This window comes from Diabrotica undecimpunctata, chromosome 10 (assembly GCF_040954645.1).
Source record: "Diabrotica undecimpunctata isolate CICGRU chromosome 10, icDiaUnde3, whole genome shotgun sequence".
NCBI classification, from domain to species: Eukaryota; Metazoa; Arthropoda; class Insecta; order Coleoptera; family Chrysomelidae; genus Diabrotica; species Diabrotica undecimpunctata.
This window is the reverse complement of record NC_092812.1, coordinates 71240857-71254117: the sequence shown is the minus strand read 5'-3', so window position 1 is coordinate 71254117 and position 13261 is coordinate 71240857. Positions and strand designations below refer to the sequence as shown.

Sequence of the window (13261 nt, the reverse complement as noted above, 5' to 3'; positions counted from 1 at the left end):
AGCTTGTCGGGGTCCTGAATGAAGATTATACCTACTGGTCAGTTTATTTTTTATACCTTACTGGCAAATTTAACACTTGTACCTGTAATGTAATTTTTTTAAACATTCCTCCACTTAAACATTTAATCACGTGGCTGAGTGGATCAAGCAATCCAGAGCAATAAAAAAAAGAAATTAGATAGAAAAACTATTAGATAACTACAGCAAAACGTATTTGTATATCTAAAATTTGGTTTGTTTTTTTTTTCAGAAATTCTGGAAACCGTCAAACAAGGACCAGCAGCAAATGATGGCAAACCGCTGAGACCTGATTTAGAACCGGAAGCTCTATGCGATGATGAAGTTGAGTTACTCATGAAAAAATGCTGGGCGGAAGACTCTTTCGATAGACCAGATTTTGCTACTTTAAAACATAAACTGCACCAGCTAAATAAAAAGTAAGTAAACATATTTAATACGTTTTATAATATGTTCATTATGGAATTAAAGATAGAGACAAGAGGACACAATTAAAAGACATCTTGTGAGCTATTACTTAAGTTTTTTTTTATATTATAACAGTTAATTATACAATTTTTCATATTTTTTGAATTTACAAAAACTATAATCATTTTGTTCTTTCTATGAGAATTTTTAATCAGGCAAATGTCATCCAGAGCCAAATTATATTTTTTGTCATATTAAGGTCCTTCGGAATTTTAAATGTAAAATGAATATTTTACCAAGTAATCGGAATTGAATACTTCTTTAGCTAGCATGTCTACTTTTGGCCTGCAATTATTAGAAATAATAATTTTATAGTTTATGTAAAACACTTTTACAATCTGATATTATTAAGAATTGTTGTTTATTAAATAAATTATTTTTAATATATTTAAACGCTAATATAGCACGTTATTTAGATGAATAACTTTATTTTTTAAATTTTTAATCTTGGAAATAGTTTTGTGATTCTAAAATATCAAAGACGTTTTATCGTCTTTTAGATGGGTCTGTAAATAAAGACAACATTTACCCACAACAAACACTTTCGTCTTTTGTCCTGTCAATGAAAGACAACATTCCAAATAAACAACACGGAGCTTATTAAATTCTTTGTGCAGACTACCCCTGATCTTATGTAGGACAATCAAACCATAGAATCGACAATAGGATTTATGAACATTCCATTTATATTCGCAATTCCGAATCATTGTCAGCTCTAGGTCAACATCATCTTTGTACAGGCCACAAAATTGTTTGAGAAAACTCCAGAACCATAGCCTCCATCCACTTCTATAAACCAAGAATTATCATACAGATTTAAAAAAAAGCCAAATTGTCTCAATAAACGAGATCACTTCATCCAGTTACCTTTGAAGTGGATACCTCTCATAAAGAAAATATCGTCCGGTCTACCTACCAATTAAAATCCCGCCGTCAGAAATTTTTGCGCCAACCCCCACCAAAACCACATCCTCACTGCTGGTATAAATAATCAGTCCGCTGTCCCTAGTAGCAGTAGTGTAAAAACTTCGATTTATTAATATTAACTTTCAGTCCCATTTTAGAGCTTTCCCTAATCAGTCTTTTTGCTATATTTTATAGTTCTTTTCCATTTCTTGCAATGAGAACCACATCATCAGCGTATGTTAAGCATTGGTGCTCCTTGTATAAAATAGTTCCGGACCCATTTATCCCAATAACCCTTACAATTTTTTCTAGAACTACATTGAATAGCAATGTAGACAACGGGTCTCCTTGGCGAACACCTTTTTTCACTTCGAATCCTTCTGAGACTGTACCGTTGCATTTCACAGCACAAAGGTTTGTCTAATTGTCATTTTTACCAATCTTACTATTTTTTCTGTCACTTGGAATTCTTTTAGCGTTTCTATTAATTTGTTTCTGGCTATTGTATCGTAGGCGGCTTTGTAATCAATGAAAAGTACTTGTGCTGAAATATTGTATTTATAGCAATTGATCAGGATTTGTTTTAGCATAAAAATTTGATCGGTTGTTGATCTTCCTTTCCGAAATCCTCCCTGGTATTCTCCTAGATTCTTCTCTATATATATTTCTAATCGTTTTTTAATTAGTATGGCGAGTACTTTATATATTACCTCTAATAAGTATATTCCTCTATAGTTTGCGCATTCAGTTCTATCTCCCTTTTTGTGTATAGGAATTATAATCGACTTATGCCATTTTTGAGGCATTTCTTCGGCATCCCATACTTCTAGTATTAGCTCACCAAGTTGGTTTATTAAAGCCTCTCCTCCATATTTTATGTTTTCTGCCGCAATTCCGCTCTCCCCGGGGCTTTTTTGATTTTTCATATCTTTTATTATTTCTTCAATATCTTCTCTTGTGGGCTTTGATATTTCTTACAATTTGAGGTTTAGAAACATTATAATTTTCTTCAGTAGTTACTTCGTCATTTAGCATGTCTTCGAAATATTCTTTCCACCTTTCACATATTTGGTCTTCGTCCACTATCAGGTTTCCTTCCTTATCTTTTACCTTTATCGTTCTTCCCTGATATCCAGTTTTAATGTATTTTACTCCTTTGTAAAAATTTTTTGTTTCATTTTTCTTGTAATTTTCTTCAATAGGCTTTATTTTATCATCCATATACTTTCGTTTCCGCTCCCCTAGGATTATCTTTACTTTTTTTCGTTGTTCGTCGTACCTTTCTAGGTCGTCTTGTTTTTGCGATCGTAAACTGTTTAATCTCAAATCTGATCTTTTTTTTTTTAACTCTGTTTTACATTCGTCATCGAACCAATGGTTTTTTTCTAAATCTTTTTTGTTCTTGCGGTTTATTAATATGAAAACTGTCATTTTTTTAAAGCCTACTATTTTACGTTTGTAACTGACACAAATGGCCTTTTCCTTATTAATAACTGCGTCTCACAATCGGCAGTTAGGAATGTTCCTGAAAAATTCCTGGCTTAGAATATTGTTGATATAACAATCTAAAAATTGTTACATCAATTGTATATTGTTTTGTTTTCTGTTTTGTGTGAGTTATTTATTGAATGAAAATAATCTTGTTATATTATTATACAAAATATATTATCTTGTAGGAATTTTAGGAATATAGTATTACATTAAGGAAATATGATATTTCCCTAATATCACATTTATTGATACATTCATTGCATATTGTTATGGTTTATATTTTTTATTAGTTACTTATCGAATAAAAATAATTTTGTTATATTATCACTAAATACTCAATACTTACTTCTACTTACAAAAATTGAGTGTACTTCCGAAATTTGAGAAAAACTCAAAATATCTCGGAAAGTAATGAGTTTAGGTATAGGAAATGCTACATAAAATTGAAATAGTACCATAAATACAATATTTCTAAAACATAAAATATAGGGTGATTCATTAAAAAAAAATGAGAAAATCGTAATTTTGTTTTGTAGTTCACCCTGTATACATATTTTTGTCAATAATTTCAATTAAACTTTAAAAACTACAATATATTGTTTAATTTAATATATAAAATAAATAAATGTTTATGTATTACTTCTTTATATCCATGGTGTTGATAAAAATGGTCATAACTTATTAAATACTTTGTATAGTCCTGCAAAATCCAGTACTATAAGAACAAGAATTATAAGAAGAATACAAATTTGAAAAAATATATAGGATGTCCCATTTAAAAAAATTTATATTTGCTATACCACGTAGTCTTTAGTCACCCTGTAGAATTCCACATATTTTCCAATCATGGCAGGTCAGAGGATATCCTAATGGCGACTCTAGAGTCGGTAGACTATATAAATGAGTTAAATGTTCGTTTGTAAACATATTTATTATGTTTTATACAAAATATATGTAAATTTAAATGTAAATGTGTCAAGTGTCATACGATAAATAAAAAAATTAACAGAAACATTGCTTTCCTGTGAATACCATCTCATGTTGGGATCACAGGAAACGATCTGGCAGATAAATATGTACGAAAAGCCTTGGGGGCACGAGGTCGAACTATTAAGATATATCCAAAAACTCCAGCGACAGATCTCAAATCATATTTCCACAGTAAAATAGTTCACACATGTGGAATAGCAGATGATATAAAAAGCAGGCGAAATTACTTAACATAAAACCAAAATTTCAACCATGGTCTGATAGTTTTACAAATCGGTTTTCTCAGGTGATCATCATTCGACTACGGGTTGGTTATACCAGGCGCACATTGAGAGACAGGCAACTCAGTCGGCATAGTGCAGGGCGGGAGACACAGGCTCGCAGAGTCCAGTAAAATATTTCGCGTGTTGCAGCCAAAGCGCATAATGGAACGTAGTTGTACATACGCTGTGTACATGATATAACTATCATTTTAATTATTCGTTAGATTATAATTACATATAATATTATTTTTAAAATTATTATGGCAGCTTATAATAATGCCATGGCCATGACATTATTAAGTTCTGAATCAGATTTGGAGACAAAATTTGACGAACTTCTTTTGCTCTATGATGTGTCCAAAAGAATAAAGCTTTTTATAAAAATAATTATATGGTGAAAAGGAAAACCCATGGTGAACTCAAAATACCAAATGAATTTCCTGAATCTAAATTCACCAACCACTTTCGACTAAGTAGAGTTGGAAGAAGTACATAATTTGATAGAAGAAGCAATATTTCCAGATGGGTGTAACGTCCAAAAGCCCAGAAGAAGTAAAGAAAAATTAGTTATGTTTTTAATGTAACATCTTTATATATTACGAAAAACAAAACGTACAGAAGTTATTGTTTAAAAACGTAAGTGACAACATTAAACTGAAAATTTTGCGTAAAAAGTTTTGAAGGTGTTTTTTTCAGTATTATCAAGGGGTAATAATGTGTTTCCTAGACGAGGTACTATTCCAGTATCATTGTATCTTGTTGATTGATTTGTCTCTTGGCCAGACTGAGGCGGAAGCTACTGATGATTATTAACGCTGGTACGAGTACTTGGACTAGGTGACAGAAGAGATGTAGAAAAGTATAAGAAATGTGCATAAGCACTTGCTGTTTTACTATATTGGTAAGGACGTTCGTGGAGCTTGATATTCGTGTGACTAAAATCTTTAATCTTGAATCTGAAAATATATTGTTTACGCTTACAATACAGCATGATACACAATTTTTCTCACCATATGTTGATATGAAAACGGCAGTTTTTTGTAATTTTTTCATACATCGAGATGAAAAAATGGAAAAGGTGATCATCTGGATATATCAGACGTTTTTATAGTTTTTTTCTTTCACGTGTTTTTTCTTCCGCTCTTTTTTCGTGATTTAGCATTGATTGTTTCATTAATTTATATTTATTTTGTTTATTAATGTATTAATGTGTTTCCTAGACGAGGTACTATTCCAGTATCATTGTATCTTGTTGATTGATTTGTCTCTTGGCCAGACTGAGGCGGAAGCTACTGATGATTATTAACGCTGGTACGAGTACTTGGACTAGGTGACAGAAGAGATGTAGAAAAGCATAAGAAATGTGCATAAGCACTTGCTGTTTTACTATATGGGTAAGGACGTTCGTGGAGCTTGATATTCGTGTGACTAAAATCTTTAATCATATACGTCAAATAACTGTCAAAGTGAAAATTTGAATTTAAAAGTTCTCCGATAAAAATTATAGTTTTTAATAATTTTAAACCAGTCGAAGCGATACATTGATATCGGGTAGACGTGTTTATTGATAAAGTCATTAAGCTCCCAGTTTTTGTGACAATTAGAATATTTTAATTTCGTCGTGTTTAAAAATATTTACATATTATAGTAAAATAGTGATAAAAAAGTGAAAATATTCTCCCCTGATGGGGGAGAATACCAATAAGACGCCAATGCGCGAACTAAATACTTCTGAAGTTGTTAGTGTTAGTGAACAAGATATGGATACAGGAATTAATACCACCATTTCTCCTGCTACAAGGGAAGTCAAACTTTTTAATATTAATTCTAGTAATTACGATTTTCAAAATTGTTGTGTATATATTGAAAAGACCAATGATCAGAATATAGGCCGATTGCACCCTATGGTTGTGGGTGATATTTTACATCAAAAATTAAAGATCAACAATATTAAGGAAATTAAAAGTATAGGAAGAAACCGTGTTAAAGTAATCCTCAAATCTATTTTGGATGCAAATAAATTAGTCACTAATAGTCATTTAAAAGACGATAATTTAAAGGCGTATATTCCCAATCACCTCTTAGAAATCAAAGGGCTGATACGTGATGTCGATACCAAATATAACATTGAATATTTGAAAAAATATATGACCTCTAGTTCACAAATTATTGATATTAAAAGAATGCACAGGAAAATAGAAAAGGATGGAAATACAGAATATGTACCTAGACGTAATGTTATAATTACATTTGAAGGCAATTGTTTACCAAACTATGTTGTAATTAATTATGTATATTTTCAAGTTGAAAAATTGTTAGGTAAAGTTACACAATGTTATAAATGCCTCAAATTTGGACACATTTCTAGACAATGTAAAGGTACACAGGAATACTGCATACGATGTGGAGAAACTAAAACTGATACACATACATGTGATGAAAAAAAAATGTATTGCATACACTGTAAAAGTGATAAGCATATATCGATCTCTAAAAACTGTCCTTTTTTCGAACATCAAAAAAAAATAAAAAATATCATGATTGAACATAAAATTTCATATTTGGAGGCCAAAAATTTAAACGATTCTTCTTTTTCTGGTCTTATTTGTAATAACAGATTTGAAATATTGTCAAATTCAGATAGAGAATTTCCAAAATTAACTAACACATCTGAAGTTAATAAACCTGCTTATTCCAACCTATTGAGGCCTCATTTACAGAAAACCAAAAATATTAGTCAACCAAGTTGTAGTAAATCAAGCACTGATTATAGAGAAAATAAAAAAAGAAAAGTATCATCTCCAACTTCCGAATATCCTACATCTCCTCCCATCCCTTTCAGATTTGGACCATCTCAACCTTTACCACCCTTAAACAAGGAAAGTTTTTCAACTATAGACAATGATAAAAATAAATTAGTAGATTCTTTAGTAATTCTTTTCTCAGATTTTATTCAAAATATTAATTGTTTAGAACAGGCAAAATCACTTGATATTAATATGTTAGCCAAAGGTATTAATAATGTTCTAGATAATATTTTTAAAAAATAACTAATCTAATTACTTTCAAAGCTAAACTCAAAATAATACAATGGAATGCTCGATCAGCTGTTGCTAACAAAAACAGCCTTCTCAACTTTTTAATAACCGAAGATATTGATATAGCTTTAATAAGTGAAACCTGGTTTAAACGGGATGTTGTTTATAGTTATAGAGGTTATAATGTAATTCGCGAAGATCGGGATGACGGCTATTCCGGAGTTGCTATTTTAATTAAAACTGGTATTCCCTTTGAAAACATAAAAATTAAAAAAAATTATAATAAAGAATTGCTTGCTTGTGGTATTAAAATCAACTATAACAAAAGTCATTTAACTTTACTCTCTGTATATAGGTGTCCGAAAGCTAAAACTAACACCGAAGATTGGGATAAGTTATTTTCTCAATTAAAACACCCTTGTATCATTGGAGGAGATATGAACGCACATAATTCTCTGTGGGGCTCATCTAAAAATGATAAAACAGGCCATCAAATTGTGGAGACAATTCAGAATCTAGATTATGTGGTAATGAATAATGGACAACCAACTTGCCAAACGAGACCAGGAAACACAGATTCCATGATTGATGTCACATTTTGCTCACCTTCTCTCTTTGATAAAATTTCGTGGTCTGTAGATACTGATACTTTGGGATCAAATCACTTCGTTATAAGGGTTGTAATCGATATCTTGGGAACTGATGCGAATATCATTTATCCCAGCAGTAAGTGGAACATTAAAAAAGCCAATTGGTCAGTATACTCTCAGTTTATTGAAACCTTATTAACTAACAACCCTCACGCCTACTCAGACACGCAAGAAAAATATAATTTCCTTATTGACTGTATTAATGAAGCTTCTAAACAATCAATTTGTCAATATAAATCATTTAAATGTAAACGTACTCCCGCTCCGTGGTGGGATTCGGAATGTGATGAATCCGTTTCGAAAAGAAAGAAAGCATTAGTAAACTACAAAAAAAATCCTTCTCTTGAAAATTTTTGTAAATGCAAAGAAGTGAATGCTCGTGTCAAAAAATTCCTGAAATTGAAGGCCAAACAAAGTTGGGTTGAATGGTGTTCAAAATTAAATAAACAAACTTCATCTAGTCTTATTTGGAACCAAGCAAGGAAAATGAACAGGAAAAAAGTTAACTTTCCACTGCCTCTAAATAACACATGGGTAGACGACTTTTTTGATAAAATAGCTCCACCTTACGTAAATAACCAGATAGATGTAATACCATCTGAAACTCTCTCATCTGATCAGAATCATTTTCTCTTAACACCTTTTTCAAGAGCTGAATTAGAGTTTGCCCTTGATAATCGCGTCAGTACCTCACCAGGATATGATGCAGTCAAATATCCTATGATACAAAATTTGCCAGATAACGCAAAAGAATTACTTTTGAATATATTTAACCAGATAATTATTGAGGGTAAAGGCATAATCGATTTTAAGCGTATTATAGTTGTCCCTATTCCCAAACCGGGAAAAAACCCTAAATTAGCTGAAGCTTACCGACCTATATCATTATTATCATGTATATTGAAGACTCTTGAACGGATGATTAAAATTAGGTTAGATTGGTGGCTAAGGGATCAAAGTCCCTTACCCGCTAACCAACATGGCTTTAAGAAAGGTTATGGAACCTTAGATTCCTTAACAACACTTGTTGTAGACATTCAGAATAGTTTTTCCACTAACAGTTATGTACCTGCTTTATTTTTAGACATCGAAGGTGCTTACGACTCGGTATCTCTTACAATTCTCCAAGAAAAAATGATTAAATTTTTTCATATTCCAGCGCAGTTTGCTTCTAACGTTGTGAACTTGTACACAAATAGGATAATTTATTTAAAAGACAATCATACTCTTATAGGACCTAGACTTAATAACAAAGGATTACCTCAGGGCTCCGTTTTGAGTCCTATTTTGTTTAACATTTACACAGCAGATCTACACAACATCACTATTACTAATATTGCATTTAATATTGTACAATATGCTGATGATTTCTGTTTGTACACAGAACACAAAAAATATCAGCAATCCATTGAAAACCTGAATGAAGTGTACGGATTCCATAAAAAATGGTTTATAGAAAATGGTTTCGAATTATCCTGCAGTAAATCACAAGTTTGTTTATTTACCAGACATAACTTTCCTAATGCTAGTACAATAAATTTAGGTGGGCACCAATTTTCCCTTAAAAACACAATTAAATATCTGGGAATGATACTCGACCAGAAATTGACCTGGAAGTTACATATTGATGACATGTTGAACAGATGCAATAAGGGATTAAACTTTCTTAAATCAATTAATAAAACTTGGTGGGGATCGGATGTTGAAGTAAGTTTATTATTTTACAAAGCTTACATACGATCTATTTTGGATTACGGAAGTGTTTTGTATGGATCAGCAAGTAATGTACTACTAAACAAAATCAACGTTTTACAGAACTCAGCCTTACGAATATGTTTAGGAGCCATGAGATCCACTCCAGTACAAGCTTTATATTTGGAAGCCTTAGAACCTCCTTTAAATATAAGACGAAGGTTTTTGTCCAAAAAATATTTAATGAAAGTATACTTACTGAACTCATCTCTATACGAAAAGATAGTCACTTTGAATTGCCATGACCTGACAAATAAATATTGGCAAAAAAAGAAATCTCCCTTACTTTGCGAAGCGTATAATCAAAATATAGCACTTTTAAAAAATATAGATAGAACGAACTATATATTCAAAAATTACTCTTCTTTCTTTTTACATACAGATATTATTGTACCAAGTTATAGTGAAAATATATATTTAAATAAAAATATTGTTCTATCTTTAACAAGCAAATACAAAGAGGCAATAACTCTATATACAGATGCGTCTAAATCTCCAGATGGAACCGGATGCGCTTTTTTTATACCATCGGAACATATAGAAAAGAAATTCAAACTGAACCCGGAAACTTCGATTTATACAGCAGAGGCTATTGCAATATATGAAGCTTTATTATATGTAGCTGAAGTTGAGTTTGCCCATATTCTAATTCTGTCGGACTCCTTAGCAGTGTTAAAATCCATTGGTAAATATGGACCACCTAACTTACAAGACTGCCCATACATTTATAGAATTAAACATATTATTCAAACTCTTTTAACTAAAGGAATCAATGTACATTTTCTCTGGATTAAAGCACATGCAGGATTTGAACATAATGAATATGTCGACTTATTAGCCAAAGAAAGCATTTTATCCGATACTGGTATTCTACATAAAGTAACGCTTTCTGACAGTATTGTTTCTTGCAAGTTAACATTGCTTCGAGAGTGGAGCTACCAGTGGAAGGAATACTCTTTTGTGAACCAAAATAGATACTCGATAATTCAGCCAGATATTCCCAAATTTCCTTGGTACAAGTCTTTTAGAGCTTCCAGGAGGCACATAACCTCCATTATTAGAATACGTTTCGGACACGCATGTTATCCAAAGCACTTATTTAAAATAAAGGTTTTGGATGATGACAAATGTGAGCATTGTGGAGAGTTTAATCTTGAATCTGAAAATATATTGTTTACGCTTACAATACAGCATGATACACAATTTTTCTCACCATATGTTGATATGAAAACGGCAGTTTTTTGTAATTTTTTCATACATCGAGATGAAAAAATGGAAAAGGTGATCATCTGGATATATCAGACGTTTTTATAGTTTTTTTCTTTCACGTGTTTTTTCTTCCGCTCTTTTTTCGTGATTTAGCATTGATTGTTTCATTAATTTATATTTATTTTGTTTATTAATGTATTAATGTGTTTCCTAGACGAGGTACTATTCCAGTATCATTGTATCTTGTTGATTGATTTGTCTCTTGGCCAGACTGAGGCGGAAGCTACTGATGATTATTAACGCTGGTACGAGTACTTGGACTAGGTGACAGAAGAGATGTAGAAAAGCATAAGAAATGTGCATAAGCACTTGCTGTTTTACTATATGGGTAAGGACGTTCGTGGAGCTTGATATTCGTGTGACTAAAATCTTTAATCTTGAATCTGAAAATATATTGTTTACGCTTACAATACAGCATGATACACAATTTTTCTCACCATATGTTGATATGAAAACGGCAGTTTTTTGTAATTTTTTCATACATCGAGATGAAAAAATGGAAAAGGTGATCATCTGGATATATCAGACGTTTTTATAGTTTTTTTCTTTCACGTGTTTTTTCTTCCGCTCTTTTTTCGTGATTTAGCATTGATTGTTTCATTAATTTATATTTATTTTATTTTTTTTTACTGTTAGGTATTGGTGACACTAATGGATCTTTCGGTGTGCACTTCTTGTCTGTATTTTTATTAGTGATAGAACAGCTCTCCGGTTCATGACTGTTTTCTGTCTTCTCATTGTTTTATTTAGTCTCTGCATAATCTAGTGTCTGTTGGGTTTCTTCTGTTTACTATATTTGTATTTCTTGCATATCTTGTAAATTTTCCTCATGATCATCAATATGATCTTCATCTTCGTCTAGATTCCCTTCTCGTGTTCGATTTACTATAAAAGTCAATAAAAATCCCATCTGGTTTTGATAACTCCATAATTTTATAGCGCTTGCTGGAGCGCCACTTTTTATGCATTTCTTTTGTCTACGTAATGGATCTCCGTTATAATTCCTGAACTTTGTCCATGGCGTTTTTGCCTCATGACCTGGAACCAAATTCGTATTACGTGTCAATGAACAAAAATCAGATAAATTCAAAACTGCTTCATGTCTGAATTTCACATAACGGTTATATTTCCTTTTTAGATATTTAGCCTCAGGAAATAGCTACAAAAGTATATCCTACAGTTACAGGATAGGGGATCGAACAGTTTCTAATATAATTAATCAAGTGTCTGCAGCGATATGGCAAAAGATGGAACCTGTGTACCTACCAAAACCTACCACTGAAATGTGGCAAACAATTGCTTTGGATTTCGAAGAGATATGGCAATTTCCACACTGTGTGGGAGCTTTGGATCGTAAACACATAGTTATAAAGAACCAGTCAAGACTGGATTTTCATATTACAATTATAAACAAACATTTTCCGTGGTCTTAATGGCTACCGTAGATGCAAATTATAAGTTCACTTCAATTGACGTAGAGTCGATTTAGTGATGGCAATATTTTCTCTAGTAGTCCCTTGGAACGCAAAATGACAAAACAAACACTGCGTCTACCTGAACCTACTTTGCTTTCAACAATTGAAGAACCTTTGCCGTACGTGTTTGTAGAAGACGCGCCGTTGCCATTAAGTGAAAATTTAATGAGGCCCTAACCTAGAAGAAGTGTTACTGGTAACTATAAAAATTAAGTCTTCAACTACAGGCTACCTCGATCACGCCAGTGAGTTGAATACACTTTTGGTATATTAGCATCCAGGTTTCGTGTCTTTACACATGCATTTAAAATCAATGTAGAGAGTATAATACGTGTTACAAAAGCCACTTGTGTTTTACACAACTATCTGAGAAACGGCAAAGAAAGTTGTAGTAACTTCGAAGATACTGTCGATAAAATGTCTTCAACTCAGCTACTTTCAATACATATAAGTAATAATTGAAGTGGCTCTGATGCGTTTGCAGTGAGACAAAAATTTACAACATATTTTAACACAGAAAGTCAAATGCATTAGCAGCAACAAAGTGTTTTAATGAGGAAATTTTAACATAATATATCTATTGTAGACATTAAAAAGAAGGAAATGAATAAATTAATAATATTGACAATTAAACTGCGTTTATCTCACCCTAAAACTATACAATATCGTGTTCTTAATTATCCATTTTTATTCAGTCGGTAACGAAATAACGGAATTTTATTAACAATTTGCAATTTACAAACACTTACCATCTTTAAAATTTAATTTTTTTGCGATGTCATTCCATATTTTGTCCTTCAATTTGGATTTTAGGTAATCATCATCGTTCGTATCTAATGATCTAATTTTTTTTTAAATGTTTTGTTTTGGTTATAATTGAATAAAAAATATATTTTCAGTAGCGTAAAACCTTTACTTCTCCTAGAGATTCAGGCGAAATA

The 13261-nt window shown here is 31.7% G+C and overlaps 1 protein-coding gene across 4 annotated transcripts in view; it reads left to right on the top strand.

Moving 5' to 3' along the window:
- The window catches only part of LOC140452399 (atrial natriuretic peptide receptor 1), a 526857-nt gene that overhangs the window by 372143 nt on the left and 141453 nt on the right, over positions 1-13261 (top strand). For all 4 annotated transcript variants that reach the window (XM_072546624.1, XM_072546623.1, XM_072546625.1 and 1 more), the window contains exon 12: positions 251-437. In XM_072546624.1, coding sequence (XP_072402725.1) covers positions 251-437 — 187 coding nt within the window. The remainder of the gene's footprint in view (positions 1-250; positions 438-13261) is intronic.